Genomic DNA, 12,912 nt, shown 5'->3' with positions numbered 1-12,912 from the left:
AAGTCAGCTGAAGACAGCGTTGACCTCACCTCCATGGGAAACATAGATAACATGATAGGTGTTGCACAGAATGCGTAAAGGGATTGAACAGGATGTTTAAAAGACTTTTTTCTTCCTGTCGAACAATATTGTGCTGATTGTTGGCTCTTTGGTAGGAATAGGCATATACCTTCAGTGATAGTGATAGTGGAGAGAGGGAGGGAAGCATAGCTCCCATAGCCCTCCCTCAGGTGGAGGGATCATCAGCCATTTCAGGCAAGATCTACAAAAAGTCAAATGAGGGAAATCACATGCACCAAACTATTTAGCCATGGATGGTGGTAGTAGTAGCTGGGAAATTATTTTTTCTTAAAATATCAGTATAACTAGTCCAGGTCATTAACCTGGAATTGAATATTTAAGCACAAAAGCAAAGAAAAAAGTGGGATAATAAACAGTAATTCTGCTTGCCACTTAACTGTTTGAGATCTGTGCCATTAGCTTTTCTAAGAATAACAAAACTCAGTGCCATGTCCAACACAGGCTGTCTTGTGTAAGCAAGATCTGTATGCCTGTCCAGGGAAATGGGAAAATGAAAAACCTGGCAGGTGAACCAGTAAAACTGAATCTGAATTCAGGGTGTGATGGAGACCTTTTTGGGAAACGCTGGAAGACAAAAAGCACTTTTGGGGACACAAAAGACAGCAGACAAAATCAGAAGTGAAAGCTGATGGTGTCACTTCCTGTTTTGAAAAAATTAAAAGTCCTTCCTCTTGCTAAAAAGATAAAAATATATCCAGGCTAAATTCAATCTGGAGCTAATAAGAGTGCATTAGATGTGTTTTTCACTGCAGGTGAATGCTTTGTATCAAAACTAAAATGTCAAAGCTGTTTTTAGTAACATCTGTAATTCTTTCAGCATTGCCATGCTCTCCGTGGCACTGTTTTCTTCCCTTATTGAACTTGACATATTAAGATTCCATTCAACAAAGCAATTATATCTGTGCTTAAAACAGTCCTTATCTAGCAAAGCAACATAACATATTTACTAGGATAGATTTTTTACTTTCAAAATTTAGAGGTGGGGGGAGAGGAGCATTCATAACTTCCCCAGAAAGTCCAAACTGTGTGTGTGTTTGGGGGGGGGGGGATTCAACTGAAATGTAACAGAAATCAGAGCAGTTCATAGCTGAAAAGATAATTCTTTAACTACTTTAAAAAAAACATACAAAGATAAAAAAGATATAATCAAAGGTGTTGAACATTGTGATTTCCAGTGATTTTTAATGGAAGAACACCTTGTTTAGCTCTACTCCATACTATCAAATTGAAAAGCTGTCAACAAATTGTTTCATGGTTAGCTGTTCCATTTTATACATTTTAAATAGTTGGTTTATTGATTTAAAACTGAAATAGATATAATCAGATGTCTTCTAAAGAGAAATGTTAGATTATTTGAAGAAGAACACGAACTATTTGTAAAAATATAATTGATGCATTGTTTCTTTTCTTTGACCCAGCTGATGTGACAGTGCCATCTACTGAATTCCAGCAGGAGGGAAGTTAGAGACAGCTCTGTCAAAGGTTTGCACATGGCTTTTCCTCTCACTAATGCTACAGCATGTGAGTGTTTCAGCCCATACCACCTTCAGGAGCTTAGGCTGAGCACTCTGCAGTTACCTTTGTTATGATTACCTTAGCTATTCACTCTGGAAAAATGCATTATCAAATGCCGCTGACTTTAAAGCATGTCTGTTTTCTAGAGTATTTGTACTCCTGCACCTTTCAGTGTTTCAAATATATTTTTGATGCTCAGCAGTTTCAACTAACAGGCCCATGGTAGGGAGAGGAGAGTGAGTGTGTTCTGTTGTGTTTTGATTCTGCCTAATACAATGCAAATTTGATGCTGAGCTATGGCCGACTAATCAATGGTGGTAAGGTTATAGCTCCAATGTAGAACATATTTTCTGGGATTTCCAGTGTTTGGCAGCCCGGGCTGCTGAGTATTCTGAAATCAGTAGATTACTGTCCAAACCCAGAGTGGAAGAAGGGTGGCAGGGCAGGCATTTATAAAAAAGCACATGGGCCTGGAGGTGCTCAGTGCACACGGGTGCTCTGTGGACTTGCGCTAGAGTTCATCTAAGTGAGCCCGTCTGCTGTTGATTTCTGTGGATTTGGAACAGACCCTTCCTGAGGCTGTGACAGTACTGTGTTTGGCAGTTCAGATTTAAGAGATTCTGTTTCCATAGGCCGATGTATTTGCAGACTAAGCTTTACTAAATGAAAAGTGGAAGTGAGCCCTAAAACACATATTTAGGGAAATAACTTTACATTTATTTCATAGTTGCTACAGTAGGATTATATAATTTGAATGGGGCTGCTTACCTGATAGATTTAAGGTTTTGTGGCATCATTCTTTAAACTTGTGGTGGATAAGCAATTTCCAAAAGACCACATATATAAAATGTATAATATAAATACGTGTTTTGTTCTTGGTAGGTTTATACTGGTGAAAATTTGATTTTCACTGTTTTGTTGGAGGTAGATTTTAGAACAAAGTTCAGCTAAGGGCTCAAACCAAGATGATGAGGTAATTCAGAGACACATCCACATTTCAGGATTTTATTCAAACCAAACCTGAACCCCTAATTCTTTTTCAGTTCTATTGTAATTATAACAGGGGAAAAAAAAAAGACTGTGAACTGCAAAAAACGATGGGGAAAGAAATTAATTTTAACATTTTGTCCATTTAGATATTAGTTCCTCTTTCAGCATTTCTTGCAAATCTTGCAAATCCTGAATGGGGGTGTTGCCTATGCAAGATCGGTGTCAAAGGCAGTGAACAATAATCACGGCAGTAAGTGCTTATTGAATTTCTCAAACAAATGCACTAGTCCTATCTCCTAGGACACTGCCTTCTTTGTAACCCAGTTAGATAATATGAAAATATTGCAAACGTCAGATTGTTGAATGGAACTGAATGCATAAAGTTTCCATTTACAACTACAAAATATGCTATAGGCACTAATTTCAAACCGGAAAAAACTTGATGTATTTTTAGATTAAACAGCTGCTCCAAATGCAGTTTGTCTATATAGGCATAATGGTCTATATAGAACGAAAAGCGACTTTTTAGAAGAGCAAATAAATACAATGAAAGTTACCACTATTTCCTGGTATTTGTAGCTATAAGAGATAGCAATTTATAAAGTGCAGCTGGCTATGGTAGGGAAAGTTCTGAGGTGTGAAAACAACCAGCCATCTGAAAGAATGATGTAGGTTCTGAAAAAGATGAAGAATTTAGATAAAATCCACAGGAAATTACAAATTATGATAGTCACTAAAATTACAAAATAGAATGCTTACACTGTCAGTTGGTGCAAATAATGCTCCAGTAGTGATGCTGTACTGGTACCCTAATATCTAATGCTGTAATAATGCTGTGCTATATAGTCACTCAAACTCAGCTGTGCATATATATACAGATGTATATGCTTCTATATATAGAGAGAGAGATGCTGAAATGCAAAGCTGCTTTCAGATGTTTCAGATAAATCTTTACAAACAGAACATTTTGGGTGCTTCAGCAGCATTCATTCAGTGGAAAGTGCCACCACATAAATACTTACGGCAGTTGCTTTGTTTTGTCTGATGCTTTTCTCTGTTCTATAATAAATTGATTTTAACTAATCCATCTTCTGTTCTAATTTATGAAAAAGCAGCTATTATGGTTTAGGGCAGCAAATTAAATGGCATCAATCCTACTGGATGATATAAAGCTGAGCTTCTTTACAAAGAAGCATAATTGTTGCCCAATGACTGTGGTAATACCTAATATCCATCTGTTATTGTCCGTAAACAGCTATTTTTAGGTCTGTTATTAAGAATGCGAAAAGCTTGCTGCATTTAAAACTCTACAGTATGCCTCCTTGCTGCATTAAACATCAGAAATCATGTTTATGGAGGCAAGCTCTATGTTTATAGTGTTGGTATGTGGGAGTCTCACTTTAAAGGAAAAAGGAAACGAAGATTGCTCAGTTATCTTGTGCAGAACTTTGGCAAGAAGATCCTCTATTCATGGAATAGCCTTCATTAAAAAGTCCCAGGGTGTTTTTAGCGTTCAAAACCAGTTAAAAGCAGAATCAACCATTAATTTCTGCAGTTTTAGTTTAAAGTAATTCCAGATTTCAACAAGAAGCTTCAAGCTAATTATTTATCAAATAAGCTGGCTACAGGCAGAACATGGACTTTGTTACACTCTGTATCAGCTGCACTATATAATATTTGATGCAAAATAGGATGAAGTCAGCGGAAAGACTCCACTTAGCTTCAGTGGGTTTTACGTTGGGCCTCGAGTACAAGATGAAGGAAATGGAAAGTGTACGTTACAAACAGCACTATAAATGACAAAGCACTAATCAGCTTCTCCATCTTCAACTCGCTGTGCACAGACTTAGAATTTGTATTTTTCTTGACCGTTTCCCTTTTCCTAGTGTTTTCAGTCTGGTATATAATTTAAATATATACCAGACTTCAGTAACTCCCTACGATAGTGGATATTGTTTTAAGAATCATGCACAGATATCAAATCCAAATTCAAGAAGGAAGATTAGGAGTTGTCTTTAACAGGGAACTTCTGGGCTGGAGGGAGGATACTTATGCAGTTTTGCCTTGTGACCAGTTCTGTTTAGTATTTTTGCTAAATATACATTTGCTCAGTATCTTGTGTGCAGAGATCTGCTGGTGATGCAAAAGTGGCATCATTAATGCAGACCAGGATGACAGGATTTGGGTGAATCAGAGCATTAGAACAGTGGATTAAAATGTAATAATACCAAGCAAAGGGACAACCACATCAAAAAGGCCAGAACTTCTGCCGTAAGCTAGAAGCTCGTCAGTGAGGACCACCGAAAGGAGGAGGGGGAACTCCACGTCTGCTGGTCGCAAAAAGCCCTTCTGAGCTACCACATCAGCGTGGCCATGAAAAAAGCCAGTGGATCCTGTGACACACCAGGTCAAGTATTTCCTGTGCTGAGACGAAGGGCCCTGTCCGAGGCCCCGGGGGGAGCTCCGCTGCTCAGGGCTGCGCCGCGCCGCCCACGCCCCGGAAAGGTGAACTGAAAGCGGCGCAGGTGGCGGGAGGGGGTGGCGGCCGGCCGGGCCGATGGCGCTCCCTGAGGTGCGGCGGGAGGGCCGAAGAGCTGTCGAAGCTCGAGGCCGGCGCTGGCACAACAGCAAGCGGGTGCGAGCTCGCGGGCACCCAAGTTTTGACACCACTGGAGCCCGAGAAGGCTGGCGAAGTGCGAGCAGGGCGGCGGCGCGCCAGCTGCAAAATGGAGCGCGAGCAACCGCTGGAGGCGCCGCCCCGCCGCGCCCCGCCGCCCCGTTAGCGGTTCAGGGCACCAACCGCCACAGGCAAGAAAACTAACGGAAACTCTTTCGGGAGCGGCCTGCGCATGCGCCGCCTCCCTCGCTGCTCCCCGCTGTCGCGGCGCACGCCGGGGCTTGTGGTTCGCCGTGGCGCGGCGCCCGGGGCCGCAGTGAGGGCGCGGGACTACAGCTCCCGGCAGACCTCGCGCCGCAGCCCGTCCCGGGCGGCTCTGGTGTGTGCGGGTAGCAGCGGGGCTGCGCGGCGGGTGAGATGTGCGCGAGGCGGCTCCGGCCTGGGGGCAGCCGGCGTCTGGCGGGGCCGCAGGTGAGCGCGACGGGGGCCGGGGGCGCGCGGCGCGGCCGTTGGGGCGCCGTTGGGGCCGGGAGCCGGCGCGCGGGGGGCGGGGGCAGGGCCGCGCCGAGCCGCGCCGCGCCGGGGAAGGGTGGGGGCGGACTCGGAAAGTTCCTGCCGCGGCGGGAGCGGCGACAGCGCCGCCGCCGGCCCCTGCCCGGCCCCGGCCTCCCCCTGCGGAGGCAGCGCCGCCGCCGCTCCGCCCCGGCGCGGGGGCGCCCCGGGGTGCGGGTGACGGGCCGAGGCCACATCATCTCCGCGGGCAGCCGTGCCGGCAGGGCGGGCAGCCCAGCGGGGATTTAAACCAGGACGGGACGGGCAGCTGCCAGCCCCAGCCCGGACGGGGTTGCGGGACTCGCGGCGCCGGCGGCTCCCTCCGCCGCCCCGGCCCGGCCCGGCCCGGTCCGGTCCGGTCCGGCTCGGCTCGCTGTGGCGGCTGCCCGGCCGCCCGCAGCACCGGCCCCGGCACCTGCGGGCGGCCCCGGGTCCGACCCCCGGCCCCGCCGCGGTGAGAGGAGCGGCGGCGGCAGCCCGTCCGCTGCCTGGCGGGGGCCTCAGTCCCTCCCGATAAAAACCGGGAAAGCGACCAGCTTTGTGGATCAGAAAAGGGAAAGGAGTTGCTTGGAGCGGGGCTCGAAGTCCGTATCGTGTCTAGCAGGGAGGAACGAGGGCGATTCAAGTGCCAGATGTTGGAGAGGCTGCCTGGCTTGGGAGCAGCCCCAAAAGGAAGGGGAGGGTCAGCACTTCTAAGACGAGAGCAGGCTGAAAAGTAGACTGTGAACTGTGCGGCAGGGAAAGAGCGTTGATGTGATTCCCTTGACAGGTCGTTTGTCTTTGCAGTTTTTCTGAGGTATCGTCTTATTTTTAATATAAAATCAGGGGATCGGTTGTAAATTTCAGTATGCACTTACTCTTATATGTTGGTATTCATGGTCACAAAGCATAAAATGATTCAGAAGTGAGCAGTCTCTTATCTTTTTCTTTTCTTAGAAAGATCCGCTCTTTCCTAAGAAGTAACAAAAGTAAACATCATTAAAGGCTTATATGCAAATAAATTTGGTATGAAAAGGCTTTGTAAATGCAAATGGATCACACTTCTGGTGAATGTAGTTAACATCTTAATTAAGCAGATGTAGGTGAGCTTTTTCAGTGTGTTTTCACTGTCTAAATTTAACTTGCTTAGTTTTATTGAGAAGACCTATTAATTCTATCACATCTTATGGCTTTTTCTTTTTCCAATATGTTAGTTAAGCATTATTCTTTTTTCATTCAGAATCCCCCTAAAGTTTGGTATTTGCTGTCTCTGTTTTTTTTTTTCACCCTCACTTCTCACAGATATCAATGTGTAGAAAACATGAATATTACTGACCTCGACACAGAGTTGAAGGAATTGTAAAGCTGCTTTATTGAGAAAGGTGCTCAAGTGTTACTATTGCTACTCTTGTTCTTATTTCTTTTTGTTTGTAGCACTCATCTCTATTGTGGTCAGTGTATTTTTTGAGGTAGAAGCTGTCTTTTCAGGTGTCTTTGCTGGATGTCTAGCAGCTCTTGAGTCCTAGCAAAGAATAATTTGTGGATAGCTATGCTGAAAATCTAAGTAGGTTCCAGTTTGTTCTCTCTTCTGGAGCGCCTATTAAGAATTTTTATTGCAGAACCAAGAGCTAGTTTTCCTTCCAGTATTGCTGTTCTTGTAACTCTGTTTCTATATTTGCCCTTTGAAATTACAGTGGAGGTAGATTTTTGAGTTATTGTATTGGTAAATATCAGGCTATGATCTATTAAATAGATTTACTAATTATCAGCCTTATTCCTAGTGAGAATAGTTTATATTGCACGTAATAAACTTTTTTTTTTAATTTCATTTAGACTTAGTAATACTTTTCTGAGACTTTCTGTACATAAGGGAAGGAAAAATGCATGAGCTTATTTTGCTCATTTTGGTATCCTGTATTGATCTGTGTTCCTTCAAAAATGATTAGTTACGCATAGTCTCATTGTATTTGAGTCACTTTTGCATTCACAGGCTTTTTTCTGTGGAAGTAGTTGTATGGGGAATGTAAAATAAAATCACATAAGCCTGATTTATAGTTTTGGTGCTATCCAAAACGTTAATCAACCTATTTTCACTTAGCTCCTTGGAAGTAAATGAGAATAGAGAGTAGTCAGCATTAGATGACGTAATTTATTTCTAAAGGGTAAATGTTAGAAATTATTCAGTATATTTAAACTGTTGATCAAATAACAAAAAATCAATGCATTGCTAAAGTTTTAAAGTGCAAGTTTGACTCACTTTATTCCTTAATACAAGTGTTTTACTTGGGTCCAGATAAAGCTGCTCAGCACCATTAAAAACTCAGAGTAGTTGGAATAGACAGCATATGCTTGAATGAGTGTTTGTTTTTGCTTCCAAATATTTGGAATATTGCTTTAGATAGCACAGCATCTTATAACAAGTGTTATTGAGTCCATGGTCATGAAGTGCAAAGAAATCCAGAATTCAGTCATGAAATGATTTATTTTAAAAGGTTGTGGCAGACTTGCTTCTTGAGCAGGCATGGGAGCATTAAATGATTTCCCCCCCATCCCAAAGGAACAAATGATCTGTTGTAGACTATAAATATCTTCCTACAGTTAGAGTTTACGCTGTAGTCGAGATGTTTTCCTGAGTACATGTTATATAGCGTTTTTTTGAGTTTTGGCATTATGGTGTTGTCAAGACTTCAATTCGTTTAATGCATTTCCTTTCCTACCTCCTACCTTCTCAGCATATACCTAAAGAGCAGATGCATGCTCTACCCTTTTTTTCTGTTAACAATTGAAGTGCTTTGCTCTGCTAAATTACCATTAATTAAAAGATGTGGTAATGTATTGGGAAGTGCTAGGCCTGATTTGTCTTGTATATTGTACAATGGGAGAACAGTTAAGTATTATTATTAACAGTTAAGTTATTAACCATTAAAGTGAGTGTAAAAAGTTACTAATATACAATATATTTAAGTGCAAGAAGTTAATGATTCTGCTGCTTCAAAGTAGAGTGGTTATGATATTGCTATGCAACTTTACACTTTTCATGTGAAATAATAGTTTTATCTTTTCCCCTGCAGGCAGAGTACAACATTTCAAAATGCTGGAGATTATCTGGATGAACCTAGAGATTACATTTAATGTGATTGTGTCTTCAAAAATTCTGTTCCTGCATTTCATGAGATAAAATATTTTACAAAAATAAAAAGTTGGAGATCATTGAAGGTATCTGTTAACCATGTCCTGTGAATTCAGAGAAGAATTTCTGGAGGAAGAATAGATTCATCGTATACCTGGACTTTTTTTGTTTTGTTTTGTTAATTCTAGAAGGATATCTACATGAAGATAAGCCTGCTTATAAGATATGGTCTGTGGAGTTAAGTGAAAGAGGATATTTCTAATGAGTTATCAACATTTGTTTCTATATGAGATCAGATTTTTTTTTTTTAATGATAGAAATGAAGGACCAGTATGAAAAAGCAGAGCTGATGTATTTTTCTGAGGCCTTTATGTAAGTCTCTACTGTCTGGATCTGGTGCTAAAGGCAATCTGCTTTTGATCAGCTGATTGTAACTGTAGAAAGAGAACCTTTAATTTAAAGTAACTTCCAGCTGAAATTATTTACTCTTTGGCTTGCACAGAATGAAAGGGAAAATTAACATGTTTTACTGGTCAGGGGCCTTTAACTGAACTAAGAAAGGGAAAGTTAGATTATTATTATTATTTTTTTTCTCCTATTTCAAATCAAGAACTGACAAAATATTTTTGTTAGAATTTGACTACTAGGAAGATCTCAGCATTTTAAAACAAGTCAGATGTCAGCAAACGACTCTTCTCCTCCATCCTTGCAGAAGTTTTCCCCACCTACATGTCATGCTGCTGCACCACAAACCCCATCTTTGTCTTCGAGTCCCCAGTCGGGGCTCTCCAGTCGACTCTCCAATGGCAGTTTCAGTACACAGAGCCTCACCAACTCCAGGGGCTCTATGCATGGGGTCTCATTCCTTCTTCAAATCGGTCTCACTCGTGAGACTGTCACCATTGAAGCTCAGGACTTGTCCCTCTCTGCTGTTAAAGACCTTGTGTGCTCTATAGTTTACCAGAAGGTATGGTATAACAGTACCACATTCTGCTGATCGTAGTTGTTTTGTAATAAACTATGATAGCAATAACAATATGTAACTGGAATATGCCAAAAAGTTTTATACAAAGACAAAGCCTATTAGAAGTTTCCAAAGCTTACGGAGAAATTTTGTGGACTCCCAAGATGGGAGCTTTTAATTTAAAAGGAGTGAAACCTCCTGTTAGAATCTGTCTTGTGAAATCTAATAAAAGAAGATGTAGTAATAAACTTCCTGCAAGAATTAGTTTTCACAGTATGGAATGTATGTTTTTTTTTCCCTTTCTGTGATTGTCACCAATATCTGTGTTTTACTGCTTATGCTCACTACTGCTGTAAAGGAATATTCTTGGTACAGTGTAGCCAGCTGTAATCAGAATACCAATTGTGGCTGCAGAAATGCTCTACAAGTCTAAAGACTTGCATGATACTGGCTTTTCTTTTCCTTTTATTTTTCTAGCTACCAATTGGAAAAAAAACCACCAAATGGCTTATATTTTCTTAATATTGTTTTTCCATGTAAGAAATACATGAGGTGCTCTTTCATGAGAGGACTGTTATCAGCATAATATCTATTCAGAGACAGTTGACCAAGGGAAAAAAATGCTGGCATACTCTTCAAATGTGTCTTGGTTAAGCTGTTGCAAAGTTCTGACTATGTGAAAAGGAAGTAACATGCATCTTGCTGTCTTTATATGCATGCTTTATAGGTTAGATGCTACTGACCAAACTGGAAATTAGTTAACATTGGTTCACATAAGTAATTAAGAAGAAATATTGCTCCTTTCCCTGGATGGGGGAGTTGAAGGTACATTACTTTGTAGGGAATTAAATTTCTTTCTCCTTATCTTTCATTTTTGGAATGGTATTTATGATTGATTAGTTTTATAAGATGATTCTCTTTCACTTAATGACTTGAGAGAAAATGAAGGCAAACATATGAATTTTTATCAGCGTATGCTTTTGTGTATTTTTCCCCCCTTCTCATATCTTGCATCTTTCTTTCATATTTTTACAAATTAATCAGCAGGCAAACTGATTTCATAATGATTTTTTCGGCTACCAAAATGTGGTTCAGTATGTTAGTTCCTTTCTTAAGAGACAAGTTATGTGGTCAACTTTTTTTTTGTTTTTTTTTTGTACCACACATTTTAGATGCACTTTTTTGCAGTCTTTTAGGGGCTGCTTTTTCTTTCTCTTTGCTCTTCGCAAAGATGCTCTTTGCATCTGCTTATTTCCTGCCTTCTGTCTTGAAGAAAGATGAAACAAATATAATCACGTTTGTTTTTGTTTTTTCTCTCTGTTCTTGGCAGGCTCAGCTAAAGTTTAGCTCAAGTTCAGAAACTTGTTATATGCTTAGTCTAATCTACTGTAAAAATGATTAGGATTCAGGATCCCTGTTTTCCTCTTTCCATCTGGCTTTGGTTCAGCTTATGCTCTCCTGCAGCTGATGCTACTGGTAGATGACTGCTCAGTGAGAGCATGTTTGCAGGCAGCAAACTGATCAGGAAATGTGTGTGGCGGAAAAACCTTATGTGGTGGACTGATCTTTCGTAAGTAGTTTTGCAGCCAGTGCAAAAGTGGCAATGTCCTCCCTCTACCTTCTGTCTGGCAGTATGTCCTGTCTGGATTTTGTTCTTAGCTCAGGTGACTGTTGCAAGCATATGAAATATTCTTGTATTAATATAATCTTTATGTATTTATTTATGTAACACTTGTAAACTGTGTTTTGCTGTGTTGTTATGCATATGGCTGCTTGTTTTTCCGGTTGAAAGCTTTGAAGGTATTGGGTATGCCTCTGAAATTCAGCAGTGTTGCAGCTTCCCCTTCCTCTGGCATTTCACAGCTGGCTCAAGCTGTCTTTTCTTGACCAGTTCACAGCTCCCAACTTCAGGATAATACCTATTTTTTTTCTTGTGATAATCGTGCAGTTAATAGTATGTATTTAATTTTGCACTACTTTTTCCTTAATGAAAAAGGAGAAGTGTCTTATTTTACATGGAGTTATGAATAACTTTTTGTTCTTATTTTAATGGTATCTTAACTCTACTAAAATTAAATGACAGTTTTCTTTCTTAATAATGCTTTTAAATCATAATTCAGTCTCATTGTATTTCTCTACACAGCTGGACCAAAAAAAACTTTGAGAGAGATCTGTCCGTCCTTAGTTTCTTGGGAGCTTGAATTGCCTGCCTAACTACTTAAGGCTACAATTATGGTATCAAAAAATGTTGATTATGATTTCCAGTAGATCTCTGAGAAGGCTGGATTTTAACCTTATTTTTTTAATAACTATAGCATCCTCAGAAGCTTTAGAAGAATGAGTTATATGCCTTTCCCTTATTTTCCCTTTTTTTTGCAGGGAAAATTAGTTTACTGGGGGAAGAAGTCCCCCAAAAGTCTGTATTGGAGGGCATTTCAGTTAAGAAACAATGTCTTTGCCTAATGCATTTTCATAGCACTTTATGTATTGTCAGTCTTGCTGTATTGTTGATGGTCAGCTGTGCTTCCTGTTTCAGATGCTGCTCTTAGCACAGCTTGGTCAAGTTTTTGCAGAAGGGTATGTAAAAGTAGCATCAGCAGAACTGAAACTAAGAGGCAGTAGACATGCCTTTGCAAGAAGAGGGAGATGAGTAATACAAATATTTGACATGTCTCTCAGCTCTATTCAAAGCTGCCTTAAACATCAGGAGAGGAATGAATTTTTTTTTTTTTTTTAAGTTTAAGGTTAAATTCAGGGAGTGGTGTATTAGGGATATTCTGTATTGAAATGCTTAGTGAAAGTTCTCAGAAATTAAACTTGATAGGAATGCTTAATTCTAGTCTCAAATATATCTTCTCTTTTTATTCCTTATCTAGACTGCTGTGTATTAAAGTACTAGACATAAAATTCTCACCCTCTGAAGAGGAACTAAAGCATGAGCAGATAAGATTTCTAGAACAGAGAGAGGGAATGTGTTTGGAAACAGACAAATGTGTCTGTAGCATAAGTGGCAGGTGGGCAGTGTGTGTCCTTGCACAATGATCAGCTATTACAGAGGTAAATTCTTAATCCTATTTTATGTTT

The 12,912-nt window shown here is 40.7% G+C and overlaps 1 protein-coding gene across 5 annotated transcripts in view; it reads left to right on the top strand.

The window, feature by feature from the left end:
• Positions 1-5,547: 5,547 nt before the first annotated feature.
• Positions 5,548-12,912, top strand: part of PRKD3 (protein kinase D3) — a 54,990-nt gene continuing 47,625 nt past the window's right edge. The window contains exons 1-3 of one of the 5 annotated variants that reach the window (XM_067293297.1): positions 5,548-5,674; positions 7,037-7,116; positions 8,806-9,831. In XM_067293297.1, coding sequence (XP_067149398.1) covers positions 9,541-9,831 — 291 coding nt within the window. In that variant the 5' untranslated portion in view covers positions 5,548-5,674; positions 7,037-7,116; positions 8,806-9,540. Of the gene's footprint in view, positions 5,675-6,526; positions 6,552-6,763; positions 6,834-7,016; positions 7,117-8,805; positions 9,832-12,912 lie in introns of those variants that run through there. The other 4 variants (XM_067293296.1, XM_067293299.1, XM_067293298.1 and 1 more) reach the window with 4 other exon arrangements.

Source organism: Apteryx mantelli, chromosome 3 (assembly GCF_036417845.1).
Source record: "Apteryx mantelli isolate bAptMan1 chromosome 3, bAptMan1.hap1, whole genome shotgun sequence".
In the NCBI taxonomy this organism is placed as follows: Eukaryota; Metazoa; Chordata; class Aves; order Apterygiformes; family Apterygidae; genus Apteryx; species Apteryx mantelli.
Note: the sequence above shows the minus strand (reverse complement) of the source record. Positions and strands in the feature narration are given on the sequence as shown.